A 24,394-nucleotide genomic window follows, 5' to 3' on the forward strand; every position below is an offset into this window, starting at 1 on the left:
GCGTGGAGTACGATCAAGCGAGGGTATTGCCGAAAAATACTAGCGGCTTGGCATTACCAGGAACACAGAGGAAGCCAACAAATCCTTCGCCCGGAAGAGCATCGTCAATATCAACATGTCTTTCCGAGGTGCACCCCGAGGACGAGGAGGTAGCTTCGGTGGAAGTCGAGGTGGAGCCGGAGCGCGAGGCGGTATGTCAGACTTCGGTCCAAGCTGCGCAATGCGACTTGGACGCTGATTCCATGTGCGAACAGGTCGCGGCGGTTTTCAGCAGTCATACGGACCACCAGCAGTTGTGTTAGGTCCGCTGATCTCCTTGAGAAGTGTGGCACCTACTAACTGACCGCACCTAGAGATGGGATCCTTCGTCCATGCATGCGAAGGCGAGATGGTCTGCGAATCTGTCAACCCAAAGCTGCCATACTTTAACGCCCCAATCTACCTCGAGAACAAGGTCAGTGCTTAGGACACCACCTCACATCGTGGGAACTAAGGACTCTTTAGACCTCAATTGGCAAAGTCGACGAAGTTCTGGGCCCAATAAACCAGGTTTTCTTTACCATTAAGCCGCAAGAGGGTATCGTTGCAACATCATTCAAGGCTGGAGATAGATTCTACATCGGAGGAGATAAACTTCTACCACTGGAGAAGTGCGGACGTCTTCAGTTGATTTTAAGGAGCATACGCTGATTATTTTCAAGATTTCTACCAAAACCCAAACCACCCCCAGGTGCATTGAAACCAAAGCGCGCAGGTGGTGCTTCAAGAGGTGGCCCTATACGTGGAGGCCGTGGTGGAGGCCGAGGCGCCTCCAGAGGCGCGCCAAGAGGTCGAGGAGGTTTTGGTGATCGAGGACGAGGGGGTGCTAGGGGAGGAGGAAGAGGAGGGTTCGGTGCTGGGAGAGGTAGTCGAGGAGGTAATCCCAATTTTACAAGGCCTGGCCCTCGTGGGCGAGGATCATAGTTTATATCAGGCCCGGCGTTGCGGCAAAAGGCGTCTTGTGTATGAGAAAGGACCCAAAATGAAGTCCGTTCAATTTAACACCTTCGATTGAAAAAGTTAGGAGACTTTCATGCCCAAGTAGTGGTACTCTATCGTCGAAAGGTGAACTAAGTAAAGTCCATTTGGAACCTGTTGTTCGCTTAAATGAATGGCGCAGGACCCCGCCAATCATTCGACATTCTGGAATCTATAAAGTATTCTCCATACGTACGATTGACTCGGTACCACCCACTTCGCAATCCCTTTATTTACCCTCGTCATCATGGCCTCTGAGCTGAAGACCGATCCTAAGTACGACGACTATGAATACCCCACCACAAGCCCTAATGTTCAGAGTGGCCATCCAGGGCATACAACGCCAGAGCAAGATGCTCAGGTCTTCCAGCTGCGCACACAATTAGAGCAGGCAGGCTATACGGAGCGATTAGACACTTTATGCATGGTCAGCATCGTGGATGTGGTGTTTCGGCCCAGTGCATCTTTGACACTCAATAGCTTAGGTTCCTACGCGCACGAAAGTTCAACGTCGACCATGCAAAGCAAATGTAAGTACTTACCGTTCAGATCTATGGCTGTGATCTGAGAGAAAATATCAGGTTCATAGATTGCGAGAAATGGAGGAAAGACTTTGGTGTTGACGAGCTCGTACGGACATTTGATTACATAGAGAAGCCGAAGGTCTTCGAGTACTACCCACAGTACTATCATAGAACGGACAAGGTAATTCCAACGCGACCCTAATAGGAGGCATACCGAATTGATGTTCTGAAAGGAGGGGCGACCAGTCTACATCGAGCAATTGGGCAAAATTGACCTTGCCGCCATGTACAGGATCACCACCGCTGAACGAATGCTGCAAAACCTTGTCGTCGAGTACGAGAAGCTCGCTGATCCCCGCCTGCCTGCCTGTTCACGGAAGTCTGGACAGTTGCTCGAAACCTGTTGCACCATCATGGATCTCAAAGGGGTCGGTATCTCCAAAGTGAGCTCCGTGTATGGCTATGTCAAACAGGCTTCGGCAATCTCCCAGAATTACTATCCTGAGCGGCTGGGGAAGCTCTATCTTATAAATGCGCCTTGGGGCTTCTCCTCTGTCTTCAGCGTGGTAAAAGGCTTTCTTGACCCTGTGACTGTTCAGAAGATCCACGTTCTGGGTAGTGGTTATCAAACCGAGTTGCTTGGACAAGTACCAAAGCAGAACTTGCCAAAGCTTTTCGGCGGAACTTGCGCGTGCGAAGGCGGCTGCGCCCTGAGCGACGAGGGTCCTTGGTGAGTGCATCTTCAAGTAAACTTTGTCCGGTTGTTGTTGACTGGCGTCGTTATTACAGGCAAGACTCCGAGTGGACCAAAGCACCAAAATGGGCGCGGACAGAAGGAGAATCAAAGGGGAGTAAACCAACCAGCACTACATCTGCTGTGCAGCCTCAGACTGCCTAAGGTGTATGGGAGCTGGCAGGGTAATCAAAGGCGCCGAAAAAGCACCAGTGGGTCATTAGGTATTGAAAAAGTGTCAAGTCAGCGTGTGACTTTCAAGCCTGATACTAAGACCTTGTTGGAATTGAAAGCGAAGGACAAGACCGAGGACAGCTTGCAGGCATTGCTGTCACGCATTTGTCATACCCTAATTAGACCTGTAATGCATTATAGAGCTCCCAATCATTTCTTTTTCCTCGTTGACTCGTACCTAGTCGAAAAAGAGCACACCCAAGGCTTGTCTTTCTTTTAGACTATGTAACCTAGACGCCAATTCGCCGTGTCTGCACTTAAACATTGCAAGATCCTTCCTTCACGACCTCTACTGCCTTCTCCGCTCGTTCTAGCTTGGCCAATACGCCTGGAATCTTTCCTAGCTCCACCAGTCGCTCTGTCCCTCTTCCCCACATCCTCTCCATGTCGTCTTTTCGCTTCACTATTCCCAAATCAAGATATTCCGCCTCCATGTGTAAACCCTGCCATTCTCTCTCCTTCTCCATTTCTTTCTCCCTCTTGAGCTCGGCTTCCAATCGTTCGACGTATCCTCTCGCTGCTGCCCCAGGCGCATCCCTTCTCAGTTCAGCAATACGTGTCGATTGAGTGTCAAATTCCGCATATAGGGTACGCAATCTCTCGGCGAGGCGAGGGTCGTAGGGTTCGTAGTTGCTGTTGTCATCTGGTGTGTTGGCTTCAGGGGCAGCATTGGGGCGTAGAAGGGTAGGTGAGGGGTCAAGACCATTGAGTGTCAGGGATGGAAGGGCACGAGTGAGCGTCTGAACTATATACTAGGGACAGATCCATGATCAGACGGACGTACTTAGGCGAAAACTTGCAACAAACTGAGAAGAGCAGAAGAGAAAATTACTTCTTGTACGAGCTCCTCGACTTTAGATCTGTACGCGTCTTCACCTTCGGGCGCAGCTGACGGAGGTATCGCAAGATCCATTTTCTGTCGAGCAGCAGCCTTGATGTTATTGAAGAGGTAAGTGAGATCTGAAGGCGACTGGAGATCGATTTTGCGGTGATGGGCGTCCATATTTGCAAGAGCAGCGTTTGATCAGAGGGGCAGATGAGAAGTCAGTTGGCTCAAGAGACAGGCATTCTTATGTCCTGGCAAGGTAACTACGCGGCTTCTCTTGTTTACATTTTGGCCCATAGACTAACCCAGTCGGCGGAGATACTTCCGCGGATCAAAATTGACCTCGGTAGAGTAGATGCGCTTGAATCTGATCGACCAACAACATTCGGCCCCGCGGATATTTGCAACCTCTATGTCCGAAGCTCTTTCGTTGACGCCGAGGCAAGATCCGCTTTTAACAGCACTCGACTTCCCTAAGAAATTTCAAACTCTGCGTTCAGGGAGACCAACCACGCTCTCCCTTGTATCTGACATTACCCGTTATTTCCGCTCACTCCATCTCCTCATCTCATAGTCCCCTACGAAGTATTTTGTCCGTATATAGGGTTAATTTACTACAGTGGTGACAGTATTGGATCTCCACATTTACTCTAGTATTTGTCGACTGCTACAGAAGCAGCCATCAAGACTATGGCCTCTTCTAAGACAATTGTGCTTATCAGTGGCGCCAATCAAGGTATCAGCTGTGGGATCTCCGAAAAGCTCGCCACCGAAACCCTTCTTACCATGTCCCTATGGGATGCCGTTCCTTCTCCAAGGGCGAAGCCGCGGCATCTTCCTTCTCCAACCTTGCCATCGAAGCACTTGAGCTTGACATCAGCTCTGATTCTTCCATCTCCAAAGCCTTCGCCACCGTAGAAGGGAAGTTTGGCCATCTGGATGTCCTCATAAACAATGCGGGTATTTCACAACGAGCTTTACCCGAAGGCCTGACGACCCGCCAACGTTACGCACAGATTATGGACACCAACGCTATCAGTGCAGCCTGTCTCCCCGAGACTTTCATTCCTCTCCTTTGTAAATCCCCGCAGCCACGAATTATCTTTATGAGCTCGGAGCTAGGTAGTATAGGCGATACTCTGAACCCGGCTTCCCAGTACTAGTAGGCAATGCTTCCGCATTATGAGTCGTCAGAGAATTACCTGCTCTTAAGACATGTTTCGCGACTCAGAAATCCCCCCAAAACAGCAATGCTGACTCCGAAATCATCAAGTGGTCTCGACTCCCCAGAGTACAAGGCTTCGAAGGCAGCTTTGAACATGATCATGGCTACGAATGCCGTGGAGCTCAAGGGAGAAGGCTTCAAGGTCAATGTGTGCTGTCCCGGGCTGAATGCCACAGGACTGAGTGGAGGTATGGGAGGCACGCACATTTGGAATTTATTCTTCCTTATTTTGCACCAAATTTCGAGCCACAAGACACAGTCCGGGAGCAGAACCCTGCTCCTACTCCTGAGACCTATCTCATCAACGGAGGTTCCTTGCCTTGAATAAGCAATACTGACTCGGAGATGTGCGTAGCTCATCCTAGCGTTGGTCCTTTGAACGCTTCCAGGTTGGCAAAGGCAGGGAAGGATGGAGAACATGGGACGTTCACAAACAAAGAGGGCTCATTGCCATGGTAAAGAGGCCCGCGTGATAGGCTGACTACTTTCTCCGAGTAGTGACCTGGAATGCACACGTCCAGTCTAGACATCTTGGTAAAGATAACATGGAGGCATGAAAAAGGGTCTGACCTTTGTAGGGTGGACAGTTTGTGTTCTGCCTCAGATATACATCTCTCATAGTCCGAAGCCAGGTCTTAGGTAACACAGTAGGACAGTAGGCAAATTGTTTAACCGTCGCCTTTCGTAAATCCCATATGAAAGCTCCACCAATCCAAGATCTCGCACTCGCCCAAATCATGGGCCAATGCTTTCATCGAGTGGAACTCCTTCACATCACCACTCTTGACCAGCAACCGGCCTTGCTCCACAGTTTCCGAGCATAGAAGCTTGTAATCTTTATACCTCAGTCGCTATTTCCGTAGGATTCTCACGTCAGCGGAATGCCAGCAACAGCGAATTCTCTTGACTGATCTAGAGATGTATGTTCTATCAAGCAGAGGAGCGGATGTAACATTAGAAGCAGGAAATTTGCTACCTTGACACTTCCCACCCACTCCTTTAAGTCTAGTTCTCCTTGTCTTGATGATTTCAGAGTCAGCATTACTCTTTCGGGAGGAATCCAGAGTTGTGAGACATGTCCTAGGAACAGAGAACTCTATAGACATGTCTGACGACTCATAAGACAGCATGACCGGGGAAGAATTGCCTCCGAAAGTATAACGTACTCTCCACCGCACTCCCCAACCATCACGCCCGGTGGGTGCCCTCCAGACTTTAAATATACAGCGCAATTGCACTTCTTGGCGGCCTTGGTGATGGCCGTGATCTTTTTGCGGGACGTCATGTGGTGGGTCTTTATCAATGCACGATAGAGCATCATAGCGAGGGACCTCTCATTACTCTACTTCTCGAGCAGCAAGGCTTTTGCACGGCGACTGAATATGGGTTAAATAGTTGGTGTATCATGGATGCATTTTTTCCTCGGAATCTAAGTCATCTTCTGAATGTAGGGTAAATTCATTGGAGTGGGCATTACACGATTGGTTGAGGCAAAACTTGAGAAGCTAATTGGTAGCTTTCAAGTAGTCTCGCCTATCTTCTAAAGAGCTGACATGATGACCGCCATTGAGGCAGACACGAATCGCTCAAACTTCGTCGACAGCGTCAACGTGGTATCATAAAACAACCCTGCTGCACCGACACGCCTGATTCAAATGAGAGGAATGCATAATTTCGATTCGCTAAATCGCTTCAGGAATCCGAAGAGAAGTCCTTGTAGTCTTCATCGCATGCCTTAGGCATCAACGGTAGAGAAGCCGGACATCGGGAGCGCCTGCCTGCTTCTCACCGCCCACCCTTTGAACGCAAGGACAAAGATGGCCCAAGCCATGAGTAAGGACGTTAATCCCATTGTTACAGTGAAAGGAAACATAGCATGCAGGTTGTAATGCTCCATAGCCGCAACGGTGTCCTTGTTGCTGGCCATGAATATCAGACCGCCCGATATGAGGCAGAAAGAGCTAATGATCTCCGAAGGTGGACGTGACGGCAGACATGACGATGGTGGGGCCACATATTGTAGGATGTAGGTGACCGCACGTGCCATTGCAAATCCGACAAACAGGGTGCCCCACTGCTTGTGGATCATAGTGGATATCATGGACGCTTGGTGATGGGAGCTCATCATTAGACCTAGAAGAAGAATGATCAGGCCTGGGAATGGATTCATCGAAAATGAGTACGTCTTTGGCGCACTCGAAAGCTCCTTGTCAGCTTTCGCGGCCGGGGAAATCAAAATTGCCGTGTTAAGCAGGTCACGAACCCGCGTCGACTCGATAATCATACCGCATAGGCCACCACCAAAGAACATGATCGTAATCGATAGATGCTCCAAGTCTTGCGCACTCCATGCATGTCCCCATGCAGCAAGATGTTCCAGGAAAACGTTGGATGCGCCGTAGAGGAAGATAACGAAAGACTCGACAAATTCCGCGGAGGGCATCGCAGCCATCCGACGGCTGACAACTCCGACAGGCGGCCGGACGTTCCATGCCCAGCCCATCTCGCTGAAGCAGCCCATCCAACGTCCCAGAGTGAGAAGTCCATACCAAAAGAATATTCCGCCTTTGACGGTATGCGCAAGACCATTGAACACGTTGTTGCCGCGCTATGTGAAAGTCAGCTCTGACGGTGCCTTGGGTGAGAGTACTGATCATAACTTACGAATACGCCTCCGTAGACCACTGCACCAGATACGATAGCAGCGAACCCAAGTACCAGGCTCACGCAATCGATGGCGTTATAGGTAACATTTAGAGCTCTCATTGTTCGCTGAGACATCATAGCGGCTATGCCGGATGCGAGGCGCTGCACTTTCGTGTTACTCAAAAAGCCCTGCTTCTCTAGGTACTCTGGCTCCGTATCTGCATCATGATTCTGATACTCGAGGAACTTTTCGTGCTCTTCGTTTTCGTGGTCCTGTGTTGACGAGATAGACTGGCTGCGAGAGGCTTCTGATGCTGTAAAATGACCACTATCACGCGAATAGCGATACTCGTCTGGGGAGTAAGTTGCCTGGTGATGTTGCGCCAGAGCCTCGATGGATATGGGCAAAAAAGCAGCTGGCTCTTCATCATCAACATCCAGAGGTTTCTTGAAACCGACAGCCAACTTGACAAGTCCGATGATGCACTGCGCTACGACGATCCAAGTGACGATCCACCCAATCTTATTGTGAGCGTTGTTCTGATATAGGTCGGGCGTTTTGGAGCTGTAGACAGTCCCAAGCAACAGACCAACTGAGTGCAACCCTAAGAAAGATAACTGAGCGGGGAGAGCAAGCCGAGACCGCGCAACACTTAGCATCACGCCTAGAACACAATGATTAGCAGAAGAAAGGATGTTGCCATTCAGACGTGTGCTTACCAATGGGCAGGACGAAGACCCATGCAGCGGTCATGACGACGATATGCCCCAACATCAGGCCGCCTAAAGCTGGGTAGGTAAAGTAGCTCTGCAGCGAAGCGCTCGACGAGTTCATGCTTGCAGCTGACATGGAACTTGGCGCAGACCCTATATTTGCCGGTTCGCCAGCATGGTCATCATGACCATGCGCGAGAACCACAGATGTTGTCGCTAGCAGCACGATCGCGCCAATGAGTCTGAGACTTGATGTATGTACCATTAGGTAATCTTTTCCCTCAGCTTCTTGATATGATTGTTTCTTCCTTGTTCCACTGCTATTTGTAGAGTGAGCGGTAGTGCTTGTGCGAATGTGAAGTTGAAGGGATGATTAGGTAGAGTGCAAAAGATCAGATAAATGAACAGGGGCTTGAGTGAAGCTAAGGTTAAGTTACATTAAGGCTGTAGGAGGAGTGAGGAATTTATTAAGAGTGCTGAATGCCAACGTGATGACATTGCCAGCTGACTCGGATATGTCAGCGACATCCCCGGCGGCCACGGTCGGAAGCCTTTCTTTCTCAGTTTACCTTGTGATGTAAGTGATGTAAGGATGCGAGTTGTAGAGAAGTCGGTCTTGGAAAAGGATGGAAAAGTTCGGAATCTGCTCTCCAATCAAAACGGAATGCTGTCAACTTATTAAATGTTAGAGGCTAACACTGAGTACATCCGAGCATAAAGCCCTGGTCTTGCCTTGTCAACGGAGCACCTTCCGACGTCTCACAAGATAAGTATGGTGAGAGAAGGAAGCCCGTGTGTTGCCAGCATTTAGCATCGAGCATCTTTTGATTGATTCACCGATTCCTTATCTTTCTTGGGCAGATGACATATGTGCTAGTCATGGTACCTGTAATTAGTCGCCAACAACATGACAGCAGTATCAGCTGCAAGTCTCGGAATCTTCGGCTTCCACACCCTGCCCACCTTCTTACGCTTTCCATCTCACAACTTGCCCGGCGCCGCAACGATCCGTACTTTTCTTCGCAAACGCAGTCATGATTAAGTAAGTATGTATTTCAGCGGTCTGTGGGTACGGTTCTCAGAATCCGCCACTCTTGCGGCAAGCCCCGATGCTTGACTCACTGCTTAGTGCTTACCTTATCTCCGCCGGCCGCCGGCCTTTATTAATGCCTTGCCGGAGGAGACTAAAAGGAACCGCAGAAGCACGGCAACCCTTCTTCACACCAGCAGCACCAGTGATTCATGTGTTTCCTTTGCCAAGCTTTTAAATCATTTACGCTCCTTCACAGCCTCGAACAACGATAAACGTCCTGTCATTCCGGCTACTAGATCACAGCGTAGGTCCATCATTCGCGCTGTAGGGCAGATGATCCTAGCTATGGCGAGGCAGCTAGACGCGTAATAGTTTGTGTGCAATTTACCTTAGGGGATTTGAAATGCGAGATCAGTCTAACGGTATTGATGAGTAATTTTCAGAACGATTTGATGGCTACTTACAAGTACCTAGACACCTAGACTGCTGCCTAGATAGCCGAATTCTGGGGACCTTCTATATTGTAAAATGTCCCTCAATTTCAGCACGGCTGAGCTGTTACCTGATTTCTACTTTTATTAAACGGAAACAAATATTGCGATGGAGAATTTTCACAGCTTTGAGCCTCGTTATTGTCATCTATGTATTAATATCCAAATGTTTCTAAATACGCCAGTCTCGCTAAGCTGACAGAAACCCCCCCTCGGCCTGCCGTACCTATGGCAGCCTATACCGACCTCGACCGACGAGACCCTTAACCTCAATTTAATGAGCTGGCAAAAGTGCTGCAATATGCCAAAATGATTTAAGACGGAGATGTTACCATTATTCATAATTTCCGGTTAGTGCTAGCACAATGAAACAACGAAACGTCAAAACACCAGCATAAGCAACAGTAGCATGAGTATAAATGATTAGGCTGTTTCAAAGCCTGGGCCAGCAGACTCATACAGGTGATTAACCGATCGTCTCGTTCTCAGGGGGGAGATGATGATGGGAACAACGTGGATGCCGACAAAGGAAGTTCGACAGGCGCTCAATAAAGCCATGGTGTGGTATTGCAAGGTTAACGTGACGAAAACAGCTAGAGCAAAATTTGTTGATTTTTGAATTTCTAAACAGATGTATTCAACTTCCACGACATTCTTCTAGATAGCTGCTGTGATGGCCGGCTGTGATGGGCGAGGGTACTGGTCGTCGCCTTGATCGAGCACAATGTTGCTATTTATGCTGATCTGCTGATAAAAAGTCGTCCTCTTGTACGGGGTATTTAGTCATTTGATAGACAAGAAAGACTGTGTAGCTCGAAGCACTTTGTCAGTTACAAATTTCAATTGGCGACAAAATCTCCCTGGTGCAGAAATTATCTCAATCTTGGCCAAGTCTATCTTCCTAATCCTCGGCTCCGGTACCATGAAATGGCATCTGATGGTATCAAGCAACTTTGCCGTGTAGCCCTTAAGCACGAAGATTTACTACTTAACGGATCACTTACACCAGCATGCTTACGCCGTACTCTCTGGTCCGCAGTCCTCTATATCCGTACTCAGCGTGCCCTTCCCAGCATTATTCAGTCCACCCATCTATACCACTCCTCCATGCTGCTTCCCCTATCCACACTGCTACTACCACAGGGCCCAATATGACAAATCAAGCTCATACGTCCCTCACACGAGTCTTGAGTCGCAAGTAGTCATACAGGGAGCCAGGCTCCTCTCGAAAGTAATGGCAGATTTGATTTTTTTTGGAGTGAATGGTCGAGTATGATGACGCTCTGGCGCAAAAGTCTCCAACAATGGCTCATGACCTTGAAGGCTCTAGCCTAAGGGAAGGGAAGGGAAAGGATGGGTTGGTATGGATGATTACAGCACTCTTTCGATATTGCATATCACTGACTCATGGGTGCGATCAGAAGGTAAAGACGCTCGGTACAAGCGGGGAGTCTGCTACTACCGCTTACGAGTACTCCACTCGCAAATTGATCCGTGGTGGGGCTGTTGCACATTGTTTAATCCACTCCCTGGCTCGGCTAGACCATCTTTCCTTGGCTCGGAGAGTCTCTAGCTACCACGGCAATGTACTTATCAAGATAATGCTCTATGCTGAAGGAGATCAGGTCCCATAGCTGGAGATCCACCGAACGAAGACAGCGCTGGAGAACAGAAATCAAAGCGAGTCGGCTAGCGACGGAAGAGAAAAGATGGAGCTAGATTCATTGCAGTGATTTAAGTATCATATACAGAGCACCCTGCACAGCCTGTTTCAACTTCTTCCTACCATTTAACAAACCGGAATAAAGTGCAAAGAATTCGTCCCGGCCGTTTCCACCTTTCCGTTCGCCTGCACATGGCAACCTGACGGTGCGTACGCGAATGAACTGCTCCCGGTACATTCGTGGCCGTTCCAGACCTGGATACGACATCGGTCGAGGCATAGGTTATACATTGGCATTTTGTTTGAGTGTAGCAAGTTGGGGTTTGCCCTGGTGTAGCCGCGACGTTTGTGGTGTTGTAGGACCAGAGTGCGGAGCCCGAACAGTCCTTCTGCGGCCAGCAGGTCACGTCTACTTGGTTGGTTGTTTGTTGCGCTGCCTTATGTCAGCTGCTTATAGACAGAGAGCGAAGGTCTGATCATGTTCCGACGAACCTCGCTGTCGGGATCGTGCTTAGGGCACTCGGCGGAATAGATACGGTGATTGGCGTGTTTGCGACTTGATTGCCTGTTGCCGCTGATGACGAAAGAAAACTCGCGACACCTATAAAGATAAATGCGATTAATCCGAGCACGACTCCGGCCGGTGACGGCGCAAATCTCTTCTGAATAGATTGCTGGCTTCCGAAAATCTGGGCCAACGCATTACTGCAATCCGAGTAGTCGAGTCCTTGGGGTTCGCAATGTGCTTGGTACGCGGTCCTGAGCTGCGCTGAGGTCGTAATTGAAAAGACGACAGTGAGACCTCCCGTGGGAATAGGGCCCCCAGGGGTGTAGCTGGTGGGATACACCTCGAGATCGGTACCAGGAGGGGGTGCAAAATTCGTCTATAACTCGTTAGATAAGGATTTGGCGGTACCCGGAGAACTTTTCTCACTGTGGACGCAGTAGCTTTGATGAGAGCCGCCTCAGCAAGGGGAGCAATGTTACGAGGGGCCAGATCAACATAATGAGGCACCGTCGCAGCATGTACCAAGTACAGTGCATCGAAGAGGAGGAAAAGGAAGGGGGAGTGCCTGCATCTTGAAGATCAGGCCGTACGATCTAAGAAGTAAAGATTGGTAGTGAAAGAATGAAAAGCAGGAAGCCAAAAAGGGAGGGGTTGTAGAGTTGTTAAAAGAAAACCGTCAAAAGATGGAGGATGGAGATGGCTTTGTAGCCTCTAGCACCGAGGGCACCAACCTCATTTCCATGAATTACGAGCGAGGCGAAGCTTATTGATGCCAATTCATTGATACGAGCGAGCGAGGTGGGACTTTTTGATGGTTTCTTGTCCAACAGCCCAACAGCCTAATTCCAACATTGCCCGCCCACAACATTAGGTAACGCCAAATTCGTGTCAAACAGGCGACTTTAGGGATCTGCGTAATAATAAAGTAGGTATGAGGAAAGCAAGTACAAAGGCATTCGGTCCTTGTCTATTTAAGTGGTGAGACTCGAGTGAAGAGTAGACGCCAAAAGGCGTGTTAAAAATAAATGCCCGACTGATTTACGAGTTGCAAATGTGAAACTCCTAGATCACCGAAATTCAAACCATTGTGTAAGCGCGGCGTCGGGCGCTAGATGAAAACCTTAAGTCTACCGCCACTACCGTGGAGAGTAGGATATGGAGGTGTATTCTTCTCACTGATAGGGAGAGAGCATCCAAGAGTTGTGATAGCAGCCAAAAAGCGAGGGGAGAGCAGCAGAAAGCGGAGGGCGGCGAGGGGCAGGCTAGCCAGATGCGGCACGCTTTACCGGATGAAGTAATTCACCAACACACATACTACGCGGTAAGAGAGAGAGCTCGGACACAGTCTATGCTCCTCGTCGCCATGACCATGCCTCGCTTTCAAAATTTGCGTACAAACTGAAATCATTGCTGAGTCGATTCTGAGCATGCTGAGGAGCATAGGTGGTCGTTGTGATTCCAGGGTACAGCCTGAGCACGAGCTCCTTTTGATGATTTCGGAGTCAGCATTCTCTACTCGGGAAGGGTTTTCGAGTCGTGAGCAACCGCCTAGGCGTGTCTCAAGGCGCAAGGGTTGGGATGGAATAGGCAATTAAGACTCAGAATATTCGTACCTCCATCCTCTCGCCGGTGCAGACGATGATCCTTGGGCTAGGTATATCTGCGTCTGGTAAGGCAGGTTTCGAGAGCCAGCGAATCGTCATGGCGGCTGTCATACAAGCAGTCAGCCGATTGTCCTGTTGCGCTTTTGTCACGAGCTTTACCTTTCGTCTGACAATCAGGACTCAGGAATGGGGGATCGCAGAGAATGCAGTCATACTTGCCCTTCATGTCACCTGATAAGCGCTGTTAGATGTTGACGACTACTGACCAACGGACAAGGTTGTCGACCGACCAGGAAGCGCTAATGGATGTTCAAAGTCATAATGGATGAATTCTCGGAAAACGTCAAATCGATGGTCGAATTCAAGAAGGCAGATACTCGAGACCTGGTACTTGTCTGAAGCCTGACATCGTTTAGCCAGAGATGAACAAGATATGGGAACTGCGGAATGTTATTTGACAATCAAGTTTTTGAGCTGCACGAACACACTCGGCGCAGAGATCTACGCAGCTCTTGGAGTCAGTATTGTTTCTTCGAGGCAGAAAAGTGGAGTTGCAAGACAGGTTTTGGAAGTAGAAAGGTCCCTTTGCTCCGGAAAGTCGTCGTGTGACTCAATTTCAATACCGAACAGGAAGGATCGGCTCCAAGATGTACGTACGATACAAATATTGGTTGTAGCAGCAGTGGAACCCTGGAGAAGTTGTTTTGCAAGGACACTCGCTGTTTCGTCACTGTACTGAGCACGTTAGACTCCAGAAAGGATTTCAAGATATCTGAGGCATACCCAGAATTGACTTGCATTCCAATCTTCTGAAAACATGTCCATGCTCAATTGGGCCTGAGAGCTCTTTTGCTCAATACTGCTTTTCAGGTCTTGAAAGCGCTTTTCTTTCAATTCCCTTTCCGAGTAAAACTCGTGCAATGCCGCAAGAGTATCACCGTGAAGCTCCCTAGCTACTATTAATAAACGAACTTCATTTAGTATTACAGCAGACATAAGCCTTGCAAAGAATGGAGGCAGGTTGGCACTAGAAACGTCTGTCCATTATCACGTTGGAGAGGATCTCACAATTGCTCGTCATCATCTTGTTCAGTTCCGCTCATGGTAAGGAAGGGCCACCGCAGTCTCCTTGTCCGATTGTCGCGAAGAAAGGACTTCGAACTGTTGGACCCAATAGACCGATTTCCCGTAACAGACGGCGTGGAACAGAGTAGTCTAACAGAGCTTCGAGAAATCCTGATTTTCGCCCTTTGTTGAAAATGAAGGGTTGGATTCTTGGAGTAAGTACAGCGGCTATTTAGAGTTGCGGGTAAGGCAATCGAGGGTGGCTCCTCGGCGAGTCGGCGTGGCTTACCGAGGGCCCGAGGCTCGCGTGCTACTGCCAGCAGCAGAAGCCAGAAGTCCACATCATTTTTGATTGAGCTACAGCATACGAATAATTTACGATGGGCTGTGTTCTAAGCAACCAGAACGACAGAAAAGCGCAAATACCAGCTAAATTGTCGATGCAAAGATAGCGGAATTTGGCTGAGCGATCCCCACGCGAGCCTCTCAACATGGCACCTACTCTTCCTCAGTTCAATCCTGCTAGGCTGCGGTCCTATGTCTTCCGTATTCCACTCTTTACACGCATCATTTTACTTCTTATCATACTGTTCTGGATCCTAGAGTTTCAGACCGCGTGGGACATTGCACAATGGGGGGCGTTAGTGCCTTTGGAAGTCAACTTAGGCACAAGTATGTCTACAAGTGCTAGCACCTAGGAAGCGTCCCCCAAATGGTGATGGACTAGAAGATATAAAGTATTCGTAAACAATCAAGCTGACCTGACATCCACCCTTAGTGTACCGGCTGAATACATATCCTTTGATCCATTTAGGCTTCCTTCATGCCCTTCTCAATACTGTGGCGCTTGCTCCACTCTTAGAAAGATTTGAAGCCGACCATGGCACACTCTTAACCGCAGCGATGTTTGTTGGGCGTACGTATACATCCGAAGGTCAAACGAGTTCCCCATTAATTAACCAATTGTCGCTAGCATTATCCACTCTCCCCGCGGCTGCTTATCTTTTGATCGAACGTGGGCTTTTGAGGGGAAATACAGCGGTCATGGGCGCAAGGTGCGAAAAAAATGCCATTTGAAGAGCTGGAGGGACTATAGATAATGCTAATACTATCCACAGTGTCTGGGTTTTTGTACTTCTCGGCGCAGAGGGCATCAAAGCATTCAGGGCGAATCCGTACTTTGCGTGCGCCCACTTACGCCCTTCTCTACCCTTGCTTCAGCTGACATGCATACGCAAGTATTGGCACAAGTCGCATACCGACGTGGACCACTCCGCTCCTGGCACTTGTCTTCGTCACCGCACTCGTACCAAATACATCCTTTCTTGGCCATCTTTGCAGCGTCGGCATCGGCTATATCTGTCAGTGTTCTCTCTTTGCAATTCCTTCTTGAATCGCTTTCCGTGTGAAGTGCCACGTCACTCACATGAATATACTGACAATTCCACGTACACCAGATGGCCTAGGTTACCTCAAGATCCTTGCACCTCCTGAAAAGATTCTTCGTTGGATCGAGGGCAAACTAAACCTCCTCGGTCGCCTTCCGCATTATGTCTCTATAGACCAGAAAACATATGGAAGGTATGGCGTGCTGCCGACTACGAACGCGCCTAGCGTGGACGACGTAAATGAGGGCTCATACATCGGATCCACGGAAAGACTAGGGCCATAGTGTCTCACTCTAGCCATCGAATGGCATTGTCGAAATAAGAAAGTATCATCGCTATTAATTTCGAGGAACCTGTCGTCCAGTTTGAGTGAAGCAGGTTGCGACGTACAATCTATCTAAATGTACCAAACCATGACTTTCAAGCTTTCCTGCCGTTCATATTGACCAACATCAACGAGACATACCCGAGGTCTAATGGTGGGCTTGTAGGCAACGCTTTTCTTTATCAATCGTGGTATCTTGGCAGCCTTGAAACTCTGAGTCTTTGAAGCGCTTGTGGACTCTTTTGCATTCGACTGCCTTCACCTTTACTATGAAGAATCCACCTTCCGGCCCCAAGCGTGCATGGCCTGTCAGGATATCGTTGCGAAATACACCGTTTCTGAGCTCGACGAGCTCAAATGAGTGCTCTGACATCTCAAGAGTGGATTTCGGGGGGGAAAGCTGCATCGAACTTTTTGCATGGATTCGAAGGATTTTAGAGATTCTCGTCTGTCCTTAGCATGCTGATGAAGGTCTAATTGTTATATTTCACTGCTGGCTGCCACGGTCTAATGCTATCGCAGGACGAGCAGCAGCCCGCCATTCTATTTGTCAGCCTCTCCGTCGTCTGAATAATGCGTGCTCTAACATGTACGATTGATCATCCAAATACCCTCGTGAATTGATCCCCCATCATATACCAATAGAAAAGTAGAATGTTCGTCCGAGAAAGTGGAGTCCTCACCGCAGTAGCTGTCAAAATATGCGGAGCAACAGGGACGCCGCCAGATGCGTTGTGAGATAGCGAGGCCAGAAGACATCAAAATTGTTCAAAATTGCGGCAGTCGTTGGAATCATATACAAAACAGATTTCACAAGGGTTTCACTTTGACCATGTTTGTCAAGAATTGGGCCTTCCTCGGCACGGCAACTTTTCAGGTTCGTATAAATTTGGATTCTTGACACCGGACTTTTAACCGTCAACCGTGATGCTCCACCATGGCTTTTATATGTGAGTCCTTAAAAGAGATCAGTAGCTCCCGCGCATACTGTATGTACTAATGGCCATAGAAGCTCCGACCATCTTGGCATTGCGACGAGACCCGCGCCTCCTGAAGCTTCCCCCGTACCTCTCAGCTCTATGCATCTTCATAGGGGTAGTCTGGCTCTGCCTGCTCCCTCTTAACGAATATTCAAGACACACGTACATTTCTGAGAATGCTCTCCTCCCAGGTCAGGTGCACACGTATTTCGGAGGGAGCGAACAGAATGTCTTCAATGCCTACAAGTACGAGATCCAAGCTCTGGTTGGCAAGGATCAGAAAGCGTGCGTATGCAGGAGTTCTGCTAGAGTACATATTTTCTAATAGCCGACTGCGATCAGGATCTATGAAAAGCTCAGTGACATTTTCGAATCAGCCAACTTGAGACCTGCGAGGCAGAAATACGAATACCACGCTGCAGGCACTACCTACAGCGGAGAGAATGTCTATGCTATACTTCATGCACCGCGGGGAGATGCTACGGAAGCTATTGTGCTCGTTGCTGCCTGGACGAATATGGATGGGGACTTGAACCAGAGCGGAGTGGCTCTTGCATTGGCATTGGCAAGATATTTCAAGCGGTGGTCTCTCTGGTCGAAGGACATAATTATCCTGATCACTGGCGATAGTAGAGCTGGACCTCAAGCCTGGGTTGATGCGTATCACGATGAGCATACATCTTTCTTTGTTGCCCCTTTACCGCTGAAAAGTGGCGCATTGCAAGGCGTCGTGGTTATCGATAATGCCCTCGACCATCGTTTCGAGTCTTTGCACATTGTTTACGACGGGATCAACGGTCAGTTGCCAAATCTTGATCTATTCAACACTGCAGTCTCCATTGCCAGCGGGCAGTTGGGTATTGGAGTTTCCCTCCAGCGCATGTGGAAGCACAATGACAGCTATCAAGAACGTCTACAGACAATGCTACGAGGCATGGTCAGCCAAGGATTGGGTTACTCCTCTGGGCCACACAGCAGTTTCATTCCTTACCATGTCGACGCCATCACGTTGCAGGCCGTTGGCGACGGCTGGCAAGACGAAATGGCAATGGGCAGATGCGTAGAGAGCATATTTCGAAGCCTCAACAATCTTCTCGAGCACTTCCACCAGAGCTTCTTCTTCTACTTGCTCATGCAGGCAGACCGCTTCGTCAGTATTGGAACTTATCTTCCAAGTGCTATGTTGGTGGCAGTCAATTTTACCATCATGGCGATCGCGTTGTGGATTCGCAGCGGCCGACCGCCAGCGCCAAAGGTCGCAAGTACTATGCCCGAAAAAGAGAAAACCGAAATGGAGATAGTCCAAAAGGATGGCATGACAGCAATCACACCCAAGGAGAATCTGACCATACTCGAACGCCAACTATTCTTGCCTGTAGCCCTGGTAGTGTCGCTCCACTTCCTCGGCGTGATACCCCTTTATGTATTCATCAACTCGTCTCGCAATGTAAGTCCTGAATCGCCTTCCTGTCTTGCAGCACAGGCTGATCTTCATCCCAGACTCTCCCCTCTTGCTTTCTCCTCTTCACCTTTCTCAATCTTATCCTACCAACTGTCCTGGCGACCTCCATCCGCCGTCACACGCCGTTAACACCACAACATCATTTACTTCTCCAGTCAATCTCCCTACTTGTCCTAGGCATGTTTCTTGCCACGCTTGCCACCTTGAACTTCTCGCTTTCACTGTTCATTGGGCTCCTGTCGACGCCTTTGACTTTCACGGGGAACCCTTTTTCATCCTCCGTTGATGCCAAGGATGTCTTTCCTTCCAATGCTCGTAAATACATCTCGACCCTCGTATTGCAGCTTCTGTCCCCACCAGTAGTGGTATGGGCTGTATGCTATATATGGGGTGCTGACTTAGGTGAGACATTGGCAGAGGCAGCGTTTGGCTGGAAGGTCAATGGGCTGTGGACCCAAGTTGTTGTCTGGTGTGTTTGGTGGCCCGCTTGGATGATTGGAGGTGTTCTCGTTAATTAGTATAGAAAAGTTTATACAATGAGAAAGACTTTGGAAGATATGACGGAGACTCATTCATCTATCAATTTGCACGGCGGAACTTGTATGCATTGATTGATTCCATATCTGCAGAAAGTACCGGCCAATCTGGAGCCAAATGCTGGTTCCTTGTGCTCATATAACTTCTTAGGACACAGAATTTCAGAGTTTGTTTCGGGTCTATTGCATTGTGCCGTACGCTTTCAAATCACGAACGCTTAAAAGCTCCGAGAAATGCTGGTGGTCTCTTCGGCCGTCCTCCCATTCTGATTCAAGCAGCCTAAAGGATATTAGAGTCAGGCTGTCTCTTGTGGGACCAGATTGGAGGATTGCTTTCATTCCTTTGACAAGCCTCGGAACTCAAAACGCAATACGAATCAGGAAGACATGGCTTTGAAAAGCTAACTCACCCAGACGTCTTTCCCTACCCCCTCGATCCAATTCCCCAACTGATTGACACTGCTATCCCACTCTCTCAGTCGTACCCTCATCCCATCGATTTGCCCAGGATCCAACACCTTTGGCTGTACCCAGTTAACCCGTGCAATCTCCGCAACTTGATCGATACTGCCCCTCAAAAGCCCCAAACTCAAGGCCTTCATGATCAATATCTCGATCTCCGCCGGCGCCACGTTCGTCTCTCTCGAGATCGTATGGAATGTCATGGCCCGGTCGTGTGGAGGACGGCGAAATACGGCTTCCGTAAGTGCGGACAGGGAGATCTTCTGGTACAAGAACTCTTTATGTTGCTCAAGCTGCGGGGCCTTGGACAAGTTCGCTTCAAGGACACTGTAAGCGGCCAGATCGCCGCGGTTGAACGCATACAGGAGATCTCTGAGCCAAGCGTGGGCAGTCGACGCAAGAGTCTCAAGAACGGGATGCAGCAGGAGTTCCCCGAAATTGTAAATGGCATCAGAGACTAAAGCCGCTATGCTAAGGTCGTAAGCGCGAGATTGGGCGTCTGTCTGAGTAAGTGTAGAGAGGTCGATGCAGGCGAGGTAGAGGAGAGCGTTCTTGTAATAGGCGCCGAAGTCTTCGTTGGCCTGTCATGGTCAGCAAAGGATGTTGTTCAGATGAGATATGAGGCTTACTTGGTAGTAGCTGGCATTAATGCGGTAGAACGTCGCATGGACCTCGGTTTCAACGGAATCGAACGTATCAAGTATTGAATCTGCCGTATCGAGGTCTTTACGAGCACCGCTCAAGTCATGCAATTGTAACTTGACCTCCGCCGCAGCTACCAAGGCGTAGACGTAGGCATCTTGAGACGACGGTTTGTTGACCTTCTTGGTGAGATCTGTAAGGAAGCTGAGACGCTCATTGTCATCTTTACCATAGTTAGGGATTATGTATTAACTTCCTGGGCAAACGACAATACGAACCTTGACATTGCGAAGCTGCTAGGAATCCCAACGACACAAATTTGAGCTGATTTATCTTCTCAGCGAAACTCAGAATGAATTTGCGGAACAGGGCCAGTCTTTGCGGGGCGCTGGCAATTGTATTGAAATATTCGACAAGTACATCGGTGAGCTGATGCCACAGCTTTCGGTCCCAGTAGTCCTCTATCGTCAAGAAGCTCTGCTGTAGGTCTTCTGGCGCAGCCTCTCGCTGTTCGGAGAGGAAGTTGGAGATAACCTCCGGATCCATAGCTGACTCTCGTTCGAGTTGGAACCCTTCAGTCTTGGTTTAGCTAGGTACAGATTTCGAAGGTGCCTGTCGGAAAGATCCTGCCCACCTAAATTCCATGAAGCCTTCAAGCTCGCGCGGCTGCGAGAAGCGCGTTAGTGCGGAGTTTCTTATCCCCGTCCGGCGTCGCAACAACTCAATCTGCGCTCTTTCTCCCCACTAGAAGATGGTCTGATGGTCCAGCACACAATCATGCAGAAGTGTTGGGCCCAACAGGGTTCCAATAGCTTGCGTACTGCAATCAATTCCCGAAGACCACTCAACGCGGCCCTTGTCTGTCGGAGAACATTACAGGATGTAGCTATCTCGAGGACGGGAAAGCCAATCATTAGGATACAGGGTGGCAGGTAAGCTCGAGCGCCATTTTGCAAATTTAGTATCGCCTGAGACGTACTCTTAAATTACCCTTAGGTCCTCACTTGGAGGTATGCCCTCGCAATGCCCGCCGTAGGACTACGTTGATCAGTATCAGGACATACCGCAACAGTCTTCGGGGCTACAGGCTTCTTGGGGCGCTACATCGTTCACAGGCTAGGTATGAAAACGGGGAGAGTTGGCTCTTACGGCATCAGCTGACGGGGGATAGCCTCACGAGGATGTACCGTTGTCATACCTTTTCGCGAAGAGATGGCAAAGCGGCATTTGAAGGTTACAGGCGATCTGGGCAGAGTCGTGTTCATGGTGAGTCTTTCGGTGGCCTTTTCCTTTCCCTAGAGGCTGATAGTCTTTGCGGGAATACGACCTTCGAAATACGGCGTCCCTAGAAGAAAGCGTTCGACATTCGGATGTCGTTTACAATCTGGTTGGACGGGACTATCCTACCAAGTATGGCGTATTCGAATAATCAGAAAGACCTGTACTGATAGTCCGTAGGAACTTCGATCTTGAAGACGTCCATGTCGAAGGCGCAGAACGGATAGCCGAAGCCGTTGCCAAATACGATGTTGACCGCTTCATTCATGTCTCGTCCTATAATGCGAATAAGAACTCACCATCAGAATTTTTCCGTACAAAGGTATTTTGAAGTGAGCTGAAAACAGTAAAGCCTGCTGAGAAGTTGAAAGGCTCGTGGAGAGGAAGTAGTACGCAATATCTTTCCCGAGACAACAATTGTCAGACCGGCCCCTCTCTTTGGTTTCGAGGATCGCTTGCTGCACAAACTTGCGGGCGTAACGAATCTGTTCACGTCGAACCACATGCAGGAAAGATTCTGGCCTGTACATGTGAGCGTCTTCTCTCATCTACTTAAGCGTCTATGACAAACTCTGATGCTCCTTCAGGCCATCGATGTGGGCACTGCTCTATCACTTATGTTAGAAGACGACAATACAGCATCCGAGACCTTTGAGCTCTATGGCCCCACCAACTACTCCATGGCTGAAATAGCAGAACTGGTTGACAAAGAAATCTACAAGAAACGTCGGCATTTGAATCTTCCCAAACCTCTGCTGAAGCCAGCGGCGAAATATCTTAATAGATTCCTGTGGTGGAAGACCACATCTGCGGATGAGGTTGAAAGAGAGTACATTGATCAAGAGATCGACCCGAAGGCTAAGACCTTCAAGGACTTGGGCATGGAGCCGGCTGAACTGAAGAATTACACGTTTCATTATCTGGTCAGTTCCCCGGAGGTGCCCAAGATATGGGAAGTGATAGACTGACCCGACTGCGAAATTATCAGCAAGGGTATAGGAGCTCGGCTTTCTACGATCTCCCACCAGCTACAGAGCGGGAAAAGAGAGAAGAGAAGAAATACCTGCATGTCATTGACGATCAGTGACCCGCTGTCGCATTTAGTTGGCGCATTGCTTCATTATGTACATACGCCACAGATGTCATAGAAGGCGCCAAAGAAGAGAAAAGCCTGAGATGCGGGACTCTGTAATCGCGGCAACCGTTGAATTTGACATTGCCGTAGTCTTCACAGAGGTGAAGTACCTATTCTAGAAATCATGCTTCAGGCAGACTCATGAGGGACGCTCAACCGAATCTCAATGTTGTGACAGATGACATTGTATGACTACGTACGTGGTTCGGTGGTTCCTCATCAAGCTGTACTCGGTGAATAGTCATTGCATATGTAAAGTGAGTTGAGTTGGGCTTTGACTACCAAAAACCTTATTTCTGCGCTTATCCCATTTCTGCGCTTGTCCCATAGCAACCCGCAAGTAAAAGTAAACACCTGCCACATTATTGAAGCCCGCCATGCTGCTTGCATATCCTAGTCGCTGCGCACCCTGGGGAACCTAAGCTGGATATCAAGACAATTTTTCTCGATATCAACACATTACCTTTACACCGATACCACTACTACTATCCAGCGATACCTTCTGACGAACCTACGAGACCAAATTCTACCATTTCTTCCATATTCTCTTTTAACAGATCTAGCTCCTCCACATTCCACATTTGCGCTACCATAAATATTCCACGGAAAAACATCAAGCTGTTCCAAGGACTGAGCGGACACAAAGGTATTGTCCTTTTCGAAGGACAGGTGCGCACAGGGCAATTGGGAAGACAGTTCAGTGAGGCCGGCGGTGAAGCCGAAGGACCATCGAGATGGCGAACATGAGATTCGTCATGAGCTTTCGGAGTACGTCCTGCTTCCAAAGATTTGCCTTTAGAGCGATCGTCACTAATATCTCACTTCAGGGGCCTTACCATTCTTGGGCTATCACCATGTTCTCATGATCCTCATTGCTATAGCGATCATTCTGCTCTGTGGGCCTCCCTGGGAATCCTCTCCGAGGCTGCTCTTGACTGACTCCTCCTAGCACTCCTCCTAGCAGGCTGCTCCTCCTCCTCGCCTCTGATTCCCAGCATATTCTTGATATCCCTCTATTACAAGTCCTACCCGCCGAGCTTCGATCCCTCACAGGTCGACCCTGGTGTCACAACGGCAATTGCCAACATCGTTGGACAAGCGCAACTCGAAGTCCGTGTTGGCTACTTCGGTATATGCATCAACCCCGACGGTGGATCTTTTTTGTGCAGTAACAACGCGTCGAGTTTGGCGACGCAGGTTTCCGTGGACCAGGATCCGCTGAATCTTATATGGGTGGCAAATACTTTCAAGGACAGTATTGTGTTTCCGTACTTAATGTGAGTCTCTCCCAATTTGTCCTTTCCGCGAAGGGTTTGCTGACGCCCCTTTTCAGAATCGTCGCCATTGTCCTTGCGTTCGTCTGCTTCCTCCTCCTCGCCACTTTTCCCGGTTGGCACGAAGAGCACGATGACAACGGCTCCGACCGAGAAGTTAAACCATTTCCCTCGCGCCCAGTCTCTCAAGTCGCCCTCGCCCTCATCTTCGTCGCCTCCGTCTTTGTACTCGTTTCCGTCCTATGGCAACACACGGCGTCCGTGGGAGCAAGTACGATCGCCCAGGACTTAGGCAATGGTAGCGTTAAAAGTGGAGTGGGGACCGCCGCCATGATTCTGGGATGGTTTGGATTTGCGCTATTGATCATCGTCACGATTGGTTTGTTGGTCATGATCTTGAGTATCAGGATTTTGGATCAATTGACAGACGAATGATCGATCGGGCGATTGCGAATTGCGATTGGAACAGTAGACGCAAAGCAAGGAAATTGAAGATGAGAAGTAACCTGTTTTGACGTTTTTCAGCGAGCATTACTTGTGTTGATGATGGTGGAAAAGACCGACGGCTCACATATACCCTTCCTCACCTCTATGCCGACTGTACAGCGCATCTAAATCATCTCCCCGGT

At 49.1% G+C, this 24,394-nt stretch overlaps 10 protein-coding genes across 10 annotated transcripts; 7 read left to right on the forward strand and 3 right to left on the reverse strand.

Moving 5' to 3' along the window:
* Positions 1-115: 115 nt before the first annotated feature.
* On the forward strand, positions 116-1,054 carry HO133_005156 (uncharacterized protein; the record flags this gene model as incomplete). The annotated part of the gene is made up of 4 exons (XM_037296068.1): positions 116-191; positions 354-454; positions 505-650; positions 748-1,054. 4 exons carry the CDS (start codon positions 116-118, stop codon positions 1,052-1,054), a joined length of 630 nt encoding a protein of 209 aa, XP_037148766.1.
* Positions 1,055-1,264: 210 nt separating this feature from the next.
* Positions 1,265-2,439, forward strand: HO133_005157 (uncharacterized protein; the record flags this gene model as incomplete). The annotated part of the gene is made up of 4 exons (XM_037296069.1): positions 1,265-1,547; positions 1,607-1,722; positions 1,775-2,271; positions 2,331-2,439. The coding sequence occupies 4 exons, from the start codon at positions 1,265-1,267 to the stop codon at positions 2,437-2,439; spliced, it is 1,005 nt and encodes a 334-aa protein (XP_037148767.1).
* Positions 2,440-2,765: 326 nt separating this feature from the next.
* Positions 2,766-3,511, reverse strand: HO133_005158 (uncharacterized protein; the record flags this gene model as incomplete). The annotated part of the gene is made up of 2 exons (XM_037296070.1): positions 2,766-3,260; positions 3,341-3,511. 2 exons carry the CDS (start codon positions 3,509-3,511, stop codon positions 2,766-2,768), a joined length of 666 nt encoding a protein of 221 aa, XP_037148768.1.
* Positions 3,512-4,128: 617 nt separating this feature from the next.
* On the forward strand, positions 4,129-5,018 carry HO133_005159 (uncharacterized protein; the record flags this gene model as incomplete). Its single annotated transcript, XM_037296071.1, has 4 exons — positions 4,129-4,411; positions 4,466-4,496; positions 4,608-4,747; positions 4,915-5,018. 4 exons carry the CDS (start codon positions 4,129-4,131, stop codon positions 5,016-5,018), a joined length of 558 nt encoding a protein of 185 aa, XP_037148769.1.
* A 1,276-nt stretch (positions 5,019-6,294) lies between these two features.
* On the reverse strand, positions 6,295-8,184 carry HO133_005160 (uncharacterized protein; the record flags this gene model as incomplete). The annotated part of the gene is made up of 3 exons (XM_037296072.1): positions 6,295-7,167; positions 7,224-7,870; positions 7,926-8,184. 3 exons carry the CDS (start codon positions 8,182-8,184, stop codon positions 6,295-6,297), a joined length of 1,779 nt encoding a protein of 592 aa, XP_037148770.1.
* Positions 8,185-14,774: 6,590 nt separating this feature from the next.
* On the forward strand, positions 14,775-15,955 carry HO133_005161 (uncharacterized protein; the record flags this gene model as incomplete). The annotated part of the gene is made up of 6 exons (XM_037296073.1): positions 14,775-14,955; positions 15,062-15,199; positions 15,257-15,338; positions 15,402-15,467; positions 15,523-15,644; positions 15,741-15,955. 6 exons carry the CDS (start codon positions 14,775-14,777, stop codon positions 15,953-15,955), a joined length of 804 nt encoding a protein of 267 aa, XP_037148771.1.
* Positions 15,956-16,933: 978 nt separating this feature from the next.
* On the forward strand, positions 16,934-18,956 carry HO133_005162 (uncharacterized protein; the record flags this gene model as incomplete). The annotated part of the gene is made up of 4 exons (XM_037296074.1): positions 16,934-16,946; positions 17,009-17,261; positions 17,319-18,423; positions 18,477-18,956. The coding sequence occupies 4 exons, from the start codon at positions 16,934-16,936 to the stop codon at positions 18,954-18,956; spliced, it is 1,851 nt and encodes a 616-aa protein (XP_037148772.1).
* A 289-nt stretch (positions 18,957-19,245) lies between these two features.
* HO133_005163 (uncharacterized protein) lies at positions 19,246-20,624 on the reverse strand (the record flags this gene model as incomplete). The annotated part of the gene is made up of 4 exons (XM_037296075.1): positions 19,246-19,254; positions 19,385-20,017; positions 20,066-20,301; positions 20,357-20,624. 4 exons carry the CDS (start codon positions 20,622-20,624, stop codon positions 19,246-19,248), a joined length of 1,146 nt encoding a protein of 381 aa, XP_037148773.1.
* A 231-nt stretch (positions 20,625-20,855) lies between these two features.
* Positions 20,856-22,443, forward strand: HO133_005164 (uncharacterized protein; the record flags this gene model as incomplete). Its single annotated transcript, XM_037296076.1, has 9 exons — positions 20,856-21,010; positions 21,075-21,088; positions 21,136-21,198; positions 21,250-21,344; positions 21,388-21,488; positions 21,537-21,678; positions 21,728-21,886; positions 21,944-22,279; positions 22,345-22,443. The coding sequence occupies 9 exons, from the start codon at positions 20,856-20,858 to the stop codon at positions 22,441-22,443; spliced, it is 1,164 nt and encodes a 387-aa protein (XP_037148774.1).
* A 782-nt stretch (positions 22,444-23,225) lies between these two features.
* HO133_005165 (uncharacterized protein) lies at positions 23,226-24,200 on the forward strand (the record flags this gene model as incomplete). The annotated part of the gene is made up of 4 exons (XM_037296077.1): positions 23,226-23,259; positions 23,319-23,387; positions 23,441-23,768; positions 23,825-24,200. 4 exons carry the CDS (start codon positions 23,226-23,228, stop codon positions 24,198-24,200), a joined length of 807 nt encoding a protein of 268 aa, XP_037148775.1.
* Positions 24,201-24,394: the final 194 nt, after the last annotated feature.

This window comes from Letharia lupina (genome assembly GCF_014066315.1).
Source record: "Letharia lupina isolate WasteWater1 chromosome Unknown contig_20, whole genome shotgun sequence".
Classification (NCBI taxonomy): Eukaryota; Fungi; Ascomycota; class Lecanoromycetes; order Lecanorales; family Parmeliaceae; genus Letharia; species Letharia lupina.